The 16,970-nt window shown below is 37.6% G+C and overlaps 1 protein-coding gene across 2 annotated transcripts in view; it reads right to left on the reverse strand.

The window, feature by feature from the left end:
* grin2aa (glutamate receptor, ionotropic, N-methyl D-aspartate 2A, a) overlaps positions 1 to 16,970 on the reverse strand; it is a 192,671-nt gene that overhangs the window by 30,963 nt on the left and 144,738 nt on the right. For both annotated transcript variants that reach the window (XM_055194172.2, XM_055194171.2), the window contains one exon: positions 4,049 to 4,251. In XM_055194172.2, the coding sequence (XP_055050147.1) occupies positions 4,049 to 4,251 (203 nt within the window). The remainder of the gene's footprint in view (positions 1 to 4,048; positions 4,252 to 16,970) is intronic.

Consider the following 16,970-nt stretch of genomic DNA (forward strand, 5'->3'; position numbering starts at 1 on the left):
GTGTGTGTGTGTGTGTGTGTGTGTGTGTGTGTGTGTGTGTGCGTGTGTGTGTGTGTGCCCTGGCCACTGAGGCATGTTTCTTCTGTGTCTCTGGCTTGTCAAGTTGGCAGCGAATCAGTGTTTGCATCTACAGTACTGAGCGACAGCTGAAATAGAGGGGAAAATCACAGCTGAGGATTCCAGATGAACTGTTATTCCCACATCATCATATTCATCCCACACAAATATCAGTCAGACTGTCTATCAGATAAAAAATATTGAACCTTCACCTCAATAAAGTTTACAGAGGGCCAGATTAAAAATATATATATATTAGTTCATCTCAATAATGACAATTCTGTCATTTTATGCTTACCCTCCTATTGTTTCTAGACCTGTGTGACTTTTGTCCTTTTGTGGAACACAAGTGACCAATGATGTGGTCTATCAATACAAGGTGAAATTTTGTAAAAATGTAAAATGACTTCAGTATAATTTCACTTTTCAACATAAGTAGTTAATTGTTACTTTCGACCCCACCAGCAGGGACTAAAATAACATAACAAAACAAGATAGATTTTTCTGTTACACTTGTTTTTATTAAATATACACGACTATGACCTCATTTATATGTAACTGCAAACATATTTTGTAATTTATCTTTGTAAAAAATAATAAAGATACATTTTCATTTTAGATTTCAGTTTTATCAAATGTTTTAAAAGCAACAAACAGTGCTAACTTAAATTGTTGAGAATAATATTATTTTCATCAGTTTGAACACTATGAAAATAAAATTACATCATATTGGAATAATATCAATTTTCAACATATACAATAGTATACGCTGCGGGACAAAAGTAACAAGTGTTACTTTCGTCCTGACAGGATCTCCTCACATTTAAACATGATTTCCTTTTTTTACCTATAGATTGATCAGTATTGTAACACATGAAACCAGAAACACAATGCGTTATAAGAAAAAAATGACCGCTTTAGGAATTTACTTTTCATGGTTGAAAACAGCTTTCTGGATCTACACGCGGAAAACGGTGAGTAAAAAACGCGATATTTGTCAGGTCTGTCAAGGGTTTGTGTGCTAAAGGTGCTGTCATAGTCTGGGATGTAAATGTTATCAGGGCTCTGAGAAAATCGCTTTGTAACTTTCGTCCCACGTTACTTTTGCACCTGTTCTCCCCTATATAAAAATGAGAGGCCAGAATATTCAGTATATTCATAAGAAAGAGTCTTGTGTTCTGTGTAAAAGAGCAAGTCATACTATCTGACTTTCTGTCAGGAAAACTGTTTCAACACTAAAGAAAATGTACGGTGTACATAGGACACAAAGGTCAGCATTTAAAGACATTTAAAGGTGCAGTGGGTAATTTTTAAAAGGATCTCTTGACATAAATGCAAAATAATATACAAAACTATATTATCAAATGTGTATAAAGACCTTTCATAATGAACCGTTATGTGTTTATTACCTTTAAACAAGACCTTTTTATCTACATACACGAGGGTCCCCTTACATTAAAGTCGCCATTTTGTGCCGCCATGTTTCTACATAAGCCCTTAACAGACAAATTGTTTTACTAGGTTGTCTTCGACGATGACATGTTTGTCCGGTGGTGGCTAGCGTAGCTTCTCTGTGTTTCAAATGCAAGGGGTGAGCAGTGGACTAAAGGCCCGGGTCTACTTTTTTTCCGCGTCCGCGTCCGGCTCACGCGCACACGTCCGGGCAGCTTTCAAAGAAGCCGTGTTGGTCGACCGCATACGTCATCAAGGTTTTATATTTCGGGTTTAATTTCAGAAAGCAACCATTACATTTCAAGGTAAGAATGAAACTACAATGGTTGTATGTCTCAAAAGAAATAAATCTTAATTTTCTAGTGTATTTTAACTGAAATGTGAGAACCTCGATGACGTATGCAGTCGCGACTTCCGGAGAACGAACCCGAAAACATGTTCGGGACATGTTGGACGGAACTGGCACGAATGGCCACCCTAACATTAAAACATTAGGATAGGTGAAGAACAGTAACTGATCCACCATTGCAAACACAGTTTAGAACAAACAACAAGACAACAAAGAACAGGAATCAAACATTATGGTAACAAATAATGAGCCCACAGCTTTCTGTTCTTGGAAGAACTAAAAGTTAAAGAAGAAAAACGATAGTGTGTGTGCAAATGCTGTCTATTTCCTTTGTATAATTGTTTGTAGTGGAGTGTCCTGTCTAAATATTTTCTCGCGCATGCGCTGTTGTACGCAGACTGTACGCGCACTGTCCGCGCGGTCTCAAATTTTGGGCTGCCATCGGACTGTACGTGCGGTAGACCGTGGACCCTCCTGATGACGAAAATGACGTCATGCGGACGGCGCGCATACGCGGACGTCCCTAGTATACTTTCGGCTTAAGCCGTTGGTTGCAATTCGCAACCTCACCACTAGATGCCACTAAAATTTACACACTGCACACAAGAAAGCTTGTACACAAGAAATACATACATATATATATATATTTATAAAATACATGACCCTGTTTGTGAAATCCAGGCTAAAGTCTCACTCAGTCGTTATTCAGGATATCAAAGTTATATTTTTCTTTAACAGAATGTGATGACAAAATACGACTTCAGCTGGGTTTTTACAAACTGGGTCACATAAAGTATGAATAGATTCAACTTATTTATTAAAAGCGATATACAGAAACATCCAGAAAACAAAAACTCTGATAATGTTTACACAGTTTACGCTGAATTAGGGCAGATATTCCCTTTGGTGTTTCTAATGCAGTAAAATATTTTACCGTTTTGCGTATCACAACAATGGCTCAGTAGTTATTTTAGTTGAGTTATTTCTCTGATAAAAGCAAGCAGATGAGAAACCAATAAAGAAAAACTGGGGAGTGAGGAAGAGACAGAGAGAAAGATATGCATCTCAGAAACTGCTGTACCCTGCCTGTGTCTCTGCATGCATCACTAATTTCTGCTTCCTCTTCCAAATGGCCACAATGGATGCTTGAGAGGAAATTGTGCTTTTGGAGGGAGGGAACCGGAGAGCATTGGCCTGTTTGCAAATGGACATGTGTGACATCCACAAGTCACATGTGTGTACTCTCTCGTGTGTTTGTGTGGGCCTGTGATCCTTTGATGAGGCTATCTTCACGCACACAGAGCAGGCTATAGTGATCCCTATGAGACCATTTATTCCTCGCCCTATTTAGCAGTGTATAAATCCCATATAAGCCCCCGTGACTTTCTTTAAGGGACGGGGGCAGTTTGCACAACCACAGTTAATAACAGCTCACAGATCACAACAACTTTATGGCCATGACCTATTAAAAACTGTGTGTGTCTTTGTGTGTTGTTTTTTTAAACACCTGAGGGCTATCTTTGGGGCACTTAAAACCTTGATCCAGTCACGAGTGTATTGCACAAAACAGTGTAGCGTATGTGCTAATATGTCATATAAAGCATCTGGCATTATCTAAAGATGACTACTAGCACAAAATGTCATTATGCAAAAACACTGTAGCAGGCTACCCTATGCTTTCTCAACACGTAGTAACACTAATGTAGTAAGGGATGCATGTAGTAACAAACCGAAGACCCTTCGAAATCCAATCTGAAGTTGGTCACAGGAGACACACTTGAAATGTTACTGTACAACACAGTGTAAAAATTGATCAGTCTCGGTTGTTCACTTGTGATCTGATCACACCAGACGGCTTAAGTGCTGCATTTAAAAGTGAGCATTAAAGCAGGCACTAAAAATTACCCTCAACATATAAAGCATCTTGATGTGATGGAAGAGGAAAAGTGAGACCCCTGAGACTGTTAACCACTTGTATTAAGATCAGTTTCGGGTGATGCAATCAGTGATTTAAAACGTTGTGAGCAAATCACAGCACATTGAAGTATAAATGCTTTCCACTTTAAAATGACAGTGAAAGGCCAACTACCCCCGTCAATCTAAAGTGCAAAAACAACGTTTTACGTTTTGTTGCAAACAGATCCTAATATTAGGTGTAAATAGGTATCACAAAAGAAACAGAAGTCTTACTCTTTGATGTGTTTGCGACAGGGCACAGAGTTTCTCATGCAGGTGCCCGTAAGGCGCTCCACATTTTCCACTATGACAAAGGGCTTCTCCTCCAGCGTAACAATGGTCAGGTGATTGTCATCTGTCTCCGCGTCACCAAAAGAGTTGAAGCGTGGCCACACTGGATATTTCAAGGTCAAACTCTGGTTCTCCCATTTGCCCATCTGGAAACAAATCAAAGGAGTGTACATATCAGAGTAAATAAACCTCAGTTTTAATACGCTCCAGCAGCATGACAATCGTGTATATGTTCATATTTCTAATGCATTTGTACCTCAGCTGCAAATAAAATGGTGCAATCAAAAACAGAGAACAATGCTAAATTTCAGCATCTTTTAACCTGAAGACTTAGAATATAGCGTAAGAGTATTATATATATTTTTTTTTTAATCTTGAAAGCTCCATTCCCCATTCAAATGCAAAATTTTACAATGATCTTACCTCAACTTAGACAAATTAATACATATCTATCTTTTTTCAATGTGTGCCCTTGATCTTTGTGCAGCGCGTTGTGAATGTGTTGGCATTTAGCCTAGCCCCATTCATTCCAAACAGGGATGAATTTAGAAGCCACCAAACACTTCCATGTTTTCCTATTGTTACATGAGTAGTTACACAAGTAAGTATGGTGGCACAAAATACAACGTGACGATTTTTAAGCAGATAAAAATGAGAACTATATTGGAAGAGCACTAATGCTGCGTACACACCAAACGCGGGGCATTGCGTTACTCGCTCATGATTACTCGCAGGATTTAACTTCTTGTCATTGGAATTTTTCGCTCGAGTTGAATATTTTAAAATTGGGCGAAGATGCGTTTAAGGGAATAGCGCGTCTTTTTGCGGCATATCGCGTCATTCGCATCGCCCCACATGAGGACGCATCTGATCACGGCTTTGCATTGACTTTCTATGCAATCTACTTGTGCAAATCGCTGAAGTTGTCTGGTGTAAACACACAGTTAGTTCGCAGCACTTCGACCTCGGCGCGCAGCAACATCATCACTCCTGGCTACTCCCCCTCTCGCTCATCGTCAATATTACTGCGCCCGAGGTCGAAGTGCTGCAAACCAAGTGCTCTTCCGCAATACAATATAGTTCTCATTTTTTATCTGCTTAAAAAATCACCACGTTTTATTTTGTGCCACCAAACTACTCATGAAACAGTCCTCAAACAGGGAAAACATGGAAGTGTTTGGTGGCTTCTGGATTCGTCCCTGTTTGGGTCCCAAGGAATGAATGGGGCTAGGCTAAATGCCAACACATTCACGACGCGCTGCACAAAGATCAAGTGCATGCATTAAACAAAGACAGGCATGTATTAATTCGTCTAAGTTGAGTTAAGAATAGCATTTCCCTAAACCATCCGCTGACTGTTTAGATATAACATGAATATACTTCTGTAAAAATATGCACATAGTTTGTTATTCAGTCGCTGGGTGCGCTGCATTATGTAAATACAGTAATACTGCCGATCACTGTGTATAATGATGATGCTAGACGCACGTCAGTTCGTGGAAGTTAATGACGGTTAACATATAGAATTAATATATCACGTTTAATTACTATTTTTACTGGTTTTAATGTCTTACAACAGAAACAGGACATATATGTATATAAGAATGACATTATTTATCCCTTAGTTGCATTAAAGTACAGTATATGACAGTTCAGAGACTAGTAGCAGCAAAAACACAAACATTAACCTGGCTTTGAGAGCAAATGTAATGACGTCACATCGGCAAATTAGTACGTCAAGAATCGATTCTGAATCGAATCGGGACCCTAAGAATCGATTCTGGATCGATTCACGAGGGTCCAAGCGATTCCCACCCCTATTAAGAACATAGTAAAATATTGAAAAACGGTGTTGTTTTCCTTTAAGAATATAAAGATTAAAGGTACTAGAAATAAAATCAGTTTACAAAAAAGTAAATACAGTAATAAGATAAAGCAATGGTAATATTGTGGTATAGCCACAAAATTGGGGCAGAAAGACATATACAAGAAGGGCAGCTTTCCAAGTGTATATATCATTTTGCAGTAAAACTTTCATGGATGTCCGAAGTCTCAATTTTGTATTCACTGCAGTGTTGACAGCCTTCCATGTCTCTTTTTAACTGTCACTGTATACATGCATTTTGACATGGTGTACTGTTTTTAGGGTCGGATACTGTAACGCTGCTTTTTCCTTTGTTCTCTCTCTCTTTCTCGCATCCCATGGGGGAATGTGTGGGATAGAGAGCGCAAGCTACTGTATATCACACCTACAGAGCCAAGGACAAGATATCCGTCAGCTGTTGCCATATAACACAGCAAGGACCCTACACAAAGAAAACAGACATCTATATTCAACCATACACAAAAAAGACCACAGAGAAGGACTGGAGAAAGTCAGCACTAAAAGAATAAAACATTGATGGACTGTCATGTTCCTCATACCCAACAGATCTGCTGGAGTGTCAAATATTCATGGTTCAGACAGACTTGGTTCAGACAGACACATATACTTTTGTTAAGGTATCTTGATGCTGGCTTGATGCTTCCCAAAGTCACAGGAAATGTGGGTAAATGCTGCTAATCCTGTCAGCGAGTTTTAGATAGAGCAGTAAACCCCTGCTGAAGCAGAGACCGTGAAACTTCTTCAACAGTGCCACTGAGTTTTTCTTTATCAGCTTTACGACTGCAGCCTTATTAGAGCCGAAACCCTTTTCTCTTGAACGTTCTCCTACGCTTCTTTTGTACTGTGTGAAAAATTCATTTCATTAATCTGTTTCATTTAGTTTGACAGCACATTTCTATGTGCTGTCAAAATCTATGTGTAAAAATGCTTCACACAATTTCCTTGGATTCAAGGCTGAAGCCATAACCATTAAGGAGAGAAACAGACAATGTTGTTACGGGTTTTTGTTGTTTTTTCCATTCCCCTTCAAAATCAAAAGGCATTACTTTTCTTTCTAACTACTTTCCTGCATTGTTAGTCGCTAACCTTATGCTAAAATACAGACGTGTTACATTTAGCCATAATTTCCACTTTGACACATAGGTTACACACTGATGACAGAGCGATAGGCCACAAGCAGCTGAATAATTCAGCATGTTTTGGAGGGGAAAACTGATGTCAGCAAACCTCCACCACCACCTCACCCCAAAGGACAGTGCATAAACATTAAAACCAGAACACAGCCTATCGTTGAAATTTCACTTGTCCATCAATTCTTAATGTAACAGGATTCATTGCTAAACCTAGCCCTTGCTTTTTCTTTCTTATCTAACTCTCCACTGCCTCATGTGAAGTCTCTCGTTCATTTTGCCAACTTCTTGGCCTCTGGTTCAGCTCCTTCTGAGCTTTCTTTTATTTATTTTTTGCTTTGGTATTTGGGAACTGGAGCAGTTGTTTTCGAAGCTTTGTTGCCCTTGAAACTCAAACATACGCATTCATACAAATGAAGACATTGTAAACATCTGCAGACATTGCACGTCGCAGAATTCAGACAGAGTTTATATATGGTTTCCCCTTGGTTATCAGCCTATGTCAAATTTTCAAAACATTATAATGCACAAGCTGACAGTTGAGATTTAGTGATGTATTATTTACAGTATTAAACACCCTAGGTAAGTCCTGATCTTTTAGTAAAGGATTCAATAGACCTTTTGAATCCTTTAGAGTCGACGACATAGTTACGTCACGCGCGCAATGCGGTGGCAGAAAAACAGTGGAAATGAATTAGACACGAGTGAAACGAACAATATAACTCACTAGAAAATGTCTTGTTGTGCTGTTGAGTGTCAGAATAGGAATGCCAAAATAGATGACCTTCATTTTTATAGTATACCGTCGTCGAAGATAAACGTAGGTGTTTATGGTTGCAATAAGCCCTCTACCAGACAGACTGGAGTGATGAAATCATTTGGAAATCTTTTAATAATTAGAATAGAAAATAATTAGAGAAGATATCCGGTTTCCTGTCGAAGTCTGTTCCCTCTGTGTGTCTCTTATTGCGTTTTCATCACGTTACGTTTATAATTTATTTAGAAAGATTAAAGATTTGAATGAGTTCATAATATCAATAATATTACCATTTATTAAAGTTTTCGTATTTTTTACGTTTTCTATTACTTCTTTTTACCTTCTATCTTAACCTATGTCTTCTTCCTGTTTGTTCTAAATTATGGTGTTTACTAATAAATATATAAACATTTAGCACATAGACACACGATGTAAAGTGTTAATAATATATAAACAGGCCTATACAAATTAATTTGTATGTAAACAAAATAGTTTTAGATCAAACACGTAGGCTAAAAATATATAAGAACCTATTAGTGCTTAATCTTGTTCTGTTTACACACAGTTCAGTAATTTACAGTATAGTGACTGACAACTGCATTCTGCTACCCAATTAACTTCCCCAAAAAATGAGGCAGTGACAACCGTATTTACAGAAATTCTGCACAGTTTATACAGAACCAAACTAAACTAATAGCTGATGACGTATTTAAACATAGATCAGTGACATGTCTGTTTTCTGTACGCAAAATCTCAGTGAAAGAGTTACGAGCATTTACTTGTGTTGCCAGATAAAAAATAAAAAAGCAGCAAACAAGAACAAGCCCGTAATAAACCAAGGTAAAACACCAAATGCTTCACATTAAAAATAAGACCAAAATATCTTAATCCACACCCAGCACCCCCAAAGCTCCATAACTTTGATTGCTTCATAAACCAAGCCCAAACATTTTTTATAATGTGTGGACATGGCAACATTGCAGAAAAACTCTGCTGTAGACGGTGGTTTGGGTAAAATTGAGACATTACTATGAAATATGACCTGGTTAAAAACAGCCAATCCTAAACATGCAAGATTGCAGAATGCTGCACCTTCAGGAGAGACACACAAAAAACAATAATTTTGTATTGAGATTTTTGCATTTAAATGCAGTTGTCACTCCTGAAACACTGCAGTGTCTTTAGGGTGTAGGGTGCATCCCTTTGCGCCCCCCCCCCCCTAAAGAAAATTAATGAAATAAAACTAATTTAGAACTTAATTTATACAAAACATAAAGAGCACCAATTATCCGATTCACGATTTTACATTTCCTTTGGTGTGTATTAGTTCATGTTAACGATATGCAAAAGGTATCCCAAAGTAAACAATGACGGGAGTTATCGTCTCCAAACTTAAATCTCTTTTCTTGGACTACAACAAACACACGGATTGTAGGCAACAAATTACTTCTACGGATTGGTGATGTAGACAAGACCGACACTATCTTAATTCCTCCCACTTGGACTCACAGCCTGTAAGTTAACTTCTGTTAGCATTGCATTGTGAGCGAATCTTTCAAACATGGTAATGAGCATCAAATTTCCGGCGGACGTCAGAGGTATTCAGGCCAATCACAACATACAGATTAGCTGGCCAATCAGGGACAGAGCCTTTTTCAAATCGATGAGTTTTGTACAAAATCAGTGCGCTTTAGGAAGAGAGTGAAATCTGGAGCTACGAAAATGTACTGTATGCGGAAAATAATGTGTTTTTTAACCATAAACCACGCAAAAACATTGTATTATACCAAATACACAAAATAATGTTTTTTAGCAATGAAATAGGTGCACTTTAAAATTATACAATGTAGTGCTGTTGGTATTTTTCTGAGGTTTAATACTTTGTTGATTTACAAAAACAACATTTACAAAACCATTTAGAATGCACTTGCTTATGAAAACAGAGAAAGACTTTAAAAATACAGTAATACACGAGGCATTGAAAACAGGCAGCCAAATATGTTTTTCTTTTGTGCAAAGCCCATTCCATTCATGAACAGATTAAACACAATAAAGGAAAATGAATTCAAAAAAACATAAGCGCATTTAAACAGGACGAGACTGGTAAAAGAAAACAGAGTAAGAAAAATACAAAGAAATTGGATAAACCAAATTGATGAAGAAAGGCACTTATGTTCCCAACAGCCTCAACACTGAGTAATGACATCGGTTGATCCACTCAAAATCGAATCAAACAACACAGGCAATGTGTAGCACCCGTTATGAAAACAGCCCCATTCGGCCACTATGTGGCAAGTAGACTGCCTCTATGCATTTCAATGACCTCATTAGATAAATATAATTAAAAGGGAGCTTTGTGAAGCAACGGAGCAAGGAATCCAAATTAAGATGCTTAATTTGCCCTTATTGTATTTTTGCTTTTAATAGAAAAGAAAGTTGTTTTTAGTTGTTTACCATGAATGTGAAATGAGGGCAGGGTGATGGGAGGGAGGCCAAACCAGCCAATAGGAGTCCTTACTGTTGCAGGTATTGTTCACACAATATAAATCAACAGTGAGCGTTTAAAATAATGAAAAAAATAAATAAAGTTTGCTTATTATATGTGATTTCTCTCTCGAGAAACCATGTGCGTTTCGATCACAAATGCATCACGTACATTTCCGCTAAGCCGGCGGACAATTGCAGCTTTAGCATGAACAAGCTTCCTGATCTGACATTTTTCGTCATGAAAGTTTTTAAAACCCAAAGAGCCCTGCAGAATCTCACCCAGCATGATCTCAACGTGAGGGAGAAGGGTTTGTCCTCAACTGGTTTCTGCATAACCTTCACTAGGAACTATTTATTAGATGCTGGATGACTAACAAAGTCATTAGCACTTTACCACAGGGATGGGAAATTAGCATTTTAATTGTTTGCTCGCTGTGCATTTCCATGGTCACGGTGCAAAAAGATTTTGTGCTTGTAGATCTCAACCTGCTTCTATTCCAATCAATGTACCCACTTTTCACAAGTGATTACATGATCGTCTCTTAATATCGGAGGGCTCAGGTTTCACCTTTAGGCCCTCGGAGAACGGAGAAGGCTAGCGTAAAACGCTCAATGCGGCACTGAGGAAGTGAATTCAATGAGACGGCTTTGCCAGATGAAAACGGTATAATGCAGATCCTGCAGGCTCGGTTGCAGAGAGCTATTAGGATAAAATGCTCCATGTCTAATTCTGTTGAGGAGGTATAATTAATGACTCCTGCGCATATACTGTATGAGTGTGTGTGTGTGTGTGTGTGTGTGTGTGTGTGTGTGTGTGTGTGTGTGTGTGCTAAGCAAATAGCTTGTTTGAAAGAGACTGGCACACAGCAACGCGACTGCCCACTCAACATTCCACTGTGGTAGAGCTGCAGTTTACTGCAGTTCAGTATTGACCTTGGGTAGAAAACTTCACTCTGTACTGTATGTTTCTACTGAAAGGGTCATTTCTATTCAAGTAAAAAATGAATACATTACAGTAATTACACTGGACAATGAGTACTGAGGTGGATGTATATACTGTATGTATATATAAATATTGATCTACTGTATATATAGTAGGTCTAGTTCAGATTATGTTTTTTTAAATGTCACTGTGAAAAGTATACTTAATTAATGTTGAACAGATTTACATTATTGCTGTAGTTTTGGGGTTTACTGTACTTACTGTGGGGAGGTGCTAACATTTTTCAGCAAATAAGCTTAGCTGTGTGATTTTTTTGTTTCTAAAAATTCACTAAATTAATGCTTTTTGGTCCAGTTTGCTTCCCAGCATGCGCCAGGCCATTAATAATTAATATGGTTGCTCAGTATGACCACTCACCCAGTTGTTTATACTGTTGTTTTATTTAATAACCAGTTTTGTGATATCTGGAGTTTTTTCTTCTACTTACAGTTAAAGGATCCATGTTTCCATGTCTCCTTGGTTATGGTGCATATTGTTCAGCCCATTACTTGTTCACCCTATTCATTAATATAAATGTATGTGTTTTGCACAATTCAATTCAAGGTTCAATTCAAAAGTTTATTTCTGGGGCTCTTCACAATTTTGCATTGTTGCAAAGCAGTTTTACAGTAAATACATACTAGCAAAGACAGCAGAGACATAAGGAAAATAATATATGGTATTATAGCACTTGATGGCTGGTATACAATATTATTTTATTTATTTACTTTTGCTGAGAGGGGGCGCAACAACCTTAAAAATCATCTGGACTAAAGTGTATCAATTTACTATACTTAACATATAACAGCACAGTACAATACAATTTACAATTTACTACAGTATTACTGGTAGTAAACAACACGGCCGGCCCGAGGCATAAGCGAACTAAGCGGCCGCTTGGGGCCCCGTGGCCACCAGGGGGCCCCCAATCTTTTTTTTACAATTTAATAACTTAAACAAGTCATATAAATGAATGAATATGAATGAATGAATACAAATTAATAATTCAAGACAAAAAAAATCTGATTTGCAGACAACTGCTGTGTGTCTGCAGTGCTAGCGTTTGAGACTCATGCGCAATATAGACACCTTCCGTGCCTTGACAATTCGCGCCAGTGTGCAAGTGCGCGTAACTGTAATAAATTATAAGCCATGTCACAAAAAAAGTATGCATCCCTCTGGTGCCGAAAAGAGAAAGAAGAAAAGGACAGAGGAGTAGAAAAAAGCAAGATAAAGGTATGTTTGCATGATTATTTACAGTATGTTTAAGTTGTGCAACAGGAGCTAGTGGTGTGACGGATCGCAGTTGATCCGTGATCGACCCACAGTTCGGCTCGCAATAAAAGATTTATTATAAATTTTAATAGGGAATGTTTATCATTTCACATGTTTAAAAGGCTTGTAAATGTTAACATTTCAAGTGATTTTAAACCATTTAACCCGCAAAAAGCTAATTTTAGCCCTTACTAAACGTGCAACTTTCTTCTTTTTATAAATGTTTGTAATTTCTTTATTTTTTAATAAAAAAATTGGTGATGGGGGCCCCCAAACAAATTCTGCTTAGGGCCCCTATGATGCTCGGGCCGGCACTGGTAAACAATAAAATAGATTGCTTACGCAGCGCACAGCATCCAAAGAAAACAGCATCACCGATTATACTATAGTCTCTCTGTTTTTGTCACATCGCAAAAGTTTTTGTACCTACGTACTGTAGACACTTATTTGTTCAAAAATCCGTTCCTCTTATGATTTTATCTAAACATTTTTTTTATCATTATAAATATTAAACTCAATCACCTGGCTATAGCTTATGTCATTTTTGTTGTTTATATACTTTATGGATTTAAAATTAAATTAATTTAATAGGATGATGCAGTTAAACAAATCATTTATTAAAACTTAAATAAATAAAACATGCCATTTCAGATGTAAATATGATGCCAATATGTCGTTATTCTGATTAAATAGTATTTGATATGAAAGTTAGTCAACACTTTTATTTTAGAGGTTTTTTGCATTAAGGTTGGGGCGCTCAAATTGTTAGAAATGTAAGTGCCATGGAAAAGACTGAAAGCTCTATAATATTTCGTTTGATGTCTGTGATGTCAAATTTCTGTGAGCTGTGCACACTGTGCCCCCTTAAAAAAACCTACACATATATTTAAAAAAAACATTACCAAATGCAATTGCTAAACATACTTTTCATAAATGCTAACATAACTACCAGGCAAACAGTGTGTAATTAGTAATTTAAAAATGTTTTATTTATTTATTTATTTATGTTTAAAGCAACACTATGTAGTTTTTTTACCTTTAAATAATGTCTCTAAAATTATTTCAGTGTTAGAACAAATTTTAACTGGACAAATTGTACTGTTGCTGCAACCTGAATGCTACAAGCCCACTCTAAAAGTGGCGGTGGACATGGATATGTATAAAGGCTAGATGCCTTACGGCGGAGTCTCTAACGTCCTCACCTGGCGGCCATCTTACCACAGACAGTTTGCTCACTCTAAGCATTGAGTTTAATGGTGCAGGTACCATAACTTGCTCAATTTTCTACCAATTTTCAAACAGTTTGGTTTCTTACAAACGTTATTAATGTGGCTATAATTCTGGATGCTTTAACATTTTTCTTTGACGTTTATAACAAACCAAACCGTTTGAAAATCTGTAAAAAAAATAAGCAAGTTATGGTCATTTAAAAGTACCTGTACCATTAAAACTCAATGGTACGAATGAGCGAGCGCCATGTGGTAAGATGGCCGCCAAAATGCGGACGTTCCACTCAATTGGCCAGCAGCGCGGGCGAGACATCTAGCCTTTATACATATCTATGGCGGTGGAGGGTAGAGCACAAAGCCCCGCCCCTCCCCCTGCCTGCAGAAGAGTGTCTGATACAAGGCACTGTTGCGCTTTTCAACCACTTGGGGGAGCTGTACGTCATTTTTACATGGAAACTACATAGTGTTGCTTTAAAGGGGGCACATATCATGAAAATCTGACTTTTTCCATGTTTAAATTCTATAATTGGGTCCTCAATGCTTCTATCAACCTAGAAAATGTGAAAAAGATCAACCCAGTAACTTAGTTTTGGTAAACCATTCTTTGCAAGCATTTGTGAAAAAATAGGTCATTGAAATGTGGCTCCCCTTGTGATGTCAGAAGGGGATAGTACCACCCCTTAATCTGCATTATCCAACAACAGCACTGCCATTTACTGCAGAGATCAACTAATTGCATTTAAAAGGAAACACCCAAAACGGCACATTTTTGCTCATGCTTACAAAGTGGCAATTTAAACTCGCTATCATAAATTATCTATATGGTACTTTGAGCTAGAACTTCACATACGTACTCTGGGGACACCAAAGATTTATTTTACATATTAAAAAAGTCTTGTGAAATGTCCCCAGCCGCTACTGTTAGTGTTACTATTAAAATAATTGTCTGTTAGTTTGTAATCATATAGTTATATTCATTTTGCAATTAAGCAAGCATGTGTATCTAATTTTTCATAAGATGCATATTAGCGATACTGTGTAGGTGGCAGTTATAATACTAAAGTCCCACGTGGATCCAAGATCCAGCATGTAGCCAACAAGAGACAATAAGTACAACAGATTCTCTGGCTGCCAATCAAAGTTAAGGCAGAGTTTAATCACGGACGCTGACGCTTTTATTAGCTCTAATTGTTACAGCTCATCTGTAACTTCTGATGGGGAAGGATTCGCTGGAAAGCGTAACGTTCTGGATTTTATATTAAAGCAGTAAAGCATCATGGTGTAAGTGAGCCACAGAGAAGCAGTAGAGGGAGATAGAGTAGGATAAGCAGGATAAATAGCAGAAAAAAGACAACAGAGCTGTAATGTGCGTCATGAGATGCTACAGTATGGTTTTCGTCATAGCCTCCGGTTATAATTTACAGCAGCCGGCTCTTTAATTAAAATCAGCGACACTCTCTGATGAACTGCCTCTCGGCCACAGTTTCACCAAAGCACCAGCCTTGCACATTGACCTGCTCAGTTTCATATGACGTTTGAGTCTATTTAATGACACTTGAGCAAAGTGGCAAGGGAATCTATTTAGGCCAGACTTCATCTCATGCGAAGGCACTCACTATTTAAAGCCTGTTCGAAGGGGACTAGTTTTCCCTTATTAGATTAGGTAAATATGACCTGCTTTGTAAACACCTTTGAATTGAACACGTCTGTATGATGGAGCACATGTTCTGGCCAACTTATTTTTGGCTAAATTGAAGTTGCTCTGAGAAATCTAATCCCATTTGGATAAGTCAGTGCAGTATATTATTTTTTACAAAGGTTCCTGTACACCTTACTAGTGCACATTCATTACAGATTTAGATATTTTTGCAAACTTTCTGGATTATCCTATTCTGGGTAATCCTATCCCATGTAAAAATAACATGAAATCAATAAGTAGAGTCTTATCACAGAATAGCCACTGTAGTAGCTTTATTGGCTATGATCCTCACCTTAAATAAATCTTTATTATATACTTGATGCAAAAGCCTCTAAACGCCACCCCAGTCAAAAATTAGATAATGATATTAAACGAATGCTCTCAACACGTATTACCTATACAGTCAAGAAATGTTTTCTCTTCATATCGGCTTAATCCAGGCCTCAGGCCATTCAGAAATACTGGTTTGTTGGCAGAATTCATTAAGAGTCTAATAAAAATGCTAATTTACAAGAAAACATGTCAACTGTTTTACATCTGAGCTTTTCATACACTCTAAAAAAACAAACGGTGCTATATAGAACCAAAACTGTTGCTTTGGATCGTAATCATAGAAGAACCGTTTTTAGTGCCATATAGCACCGGTGAAGCACCAGTGAAGCACCTATGTAGAACCATATAGGGGCCATATAGAACCACTATAGCACCAAATATGGTTCTACATAGCACTGTATGGTTCTACACAGGTGCTTCACTGGTGCTTCACCGGTGCTATATGGCACTAAAAACGGTTCTTCTATGATTACGAGCAAAGAACCACTTTTGGTGCTATATAGCACCGTTTGTTTTTAGAGTGTATACAGGTGCTGGTCATATAATTAGAATATCATCAAAATGTTGATTTATTTCACTAATTCTATTCAAAATGTGGAACTTGAATATTATATTCATTCATTACACACAGATTGATATATTTCAAATGTTTATTTCTTTTAATATTAATGATTATAACTGACAACTAAAGAAAATCCCAAATTCAGTATCTCAGAAAATTTGAATATTGTAAAAAGGTTTAATTTTGAAGACACCTGATGCCCCACTCTTATCAGCTAATTAACTCAAAACACCTGCAAAGGCATTTCAATGGTCTCTCAGTCTAGTTCTGTTGGCTACACAATCATGAGGAAGACTGCTGACTTGATGGAAGAAGACCATTGAAACCTTGCACAAGGAGGCAAGACACAAAAGGTCATGCAAAAGATGCTGGCTGTTCACAGAGCTCTGTGTCCAAGCACGTTAATAGAGAGGCGAAGGGAAGAAAGAGATGTGATAAAAAAGTGTACAAGCAATAGGGATAACCGCACCCTATCATGGGGAAGACTGCTGACTTGATTGGAAGAAGACCATTGACACCTTGCACA

Source organism: Misgurnus anguillicaudatus, chromosome 19 (assembly GCF_027580225.2).
Source record: "Misgurnus anguillicaudatus chromosome 19, ASM2758022v2, whole genome shotgun sequence".
NCBI classification, from domain to species: Eukaryota; Metazoa; Chordata; class Actinopteri; order Cypriniformes; family Cobitidae; genus Misgurnus; species Misgurnus anguillicaudatus.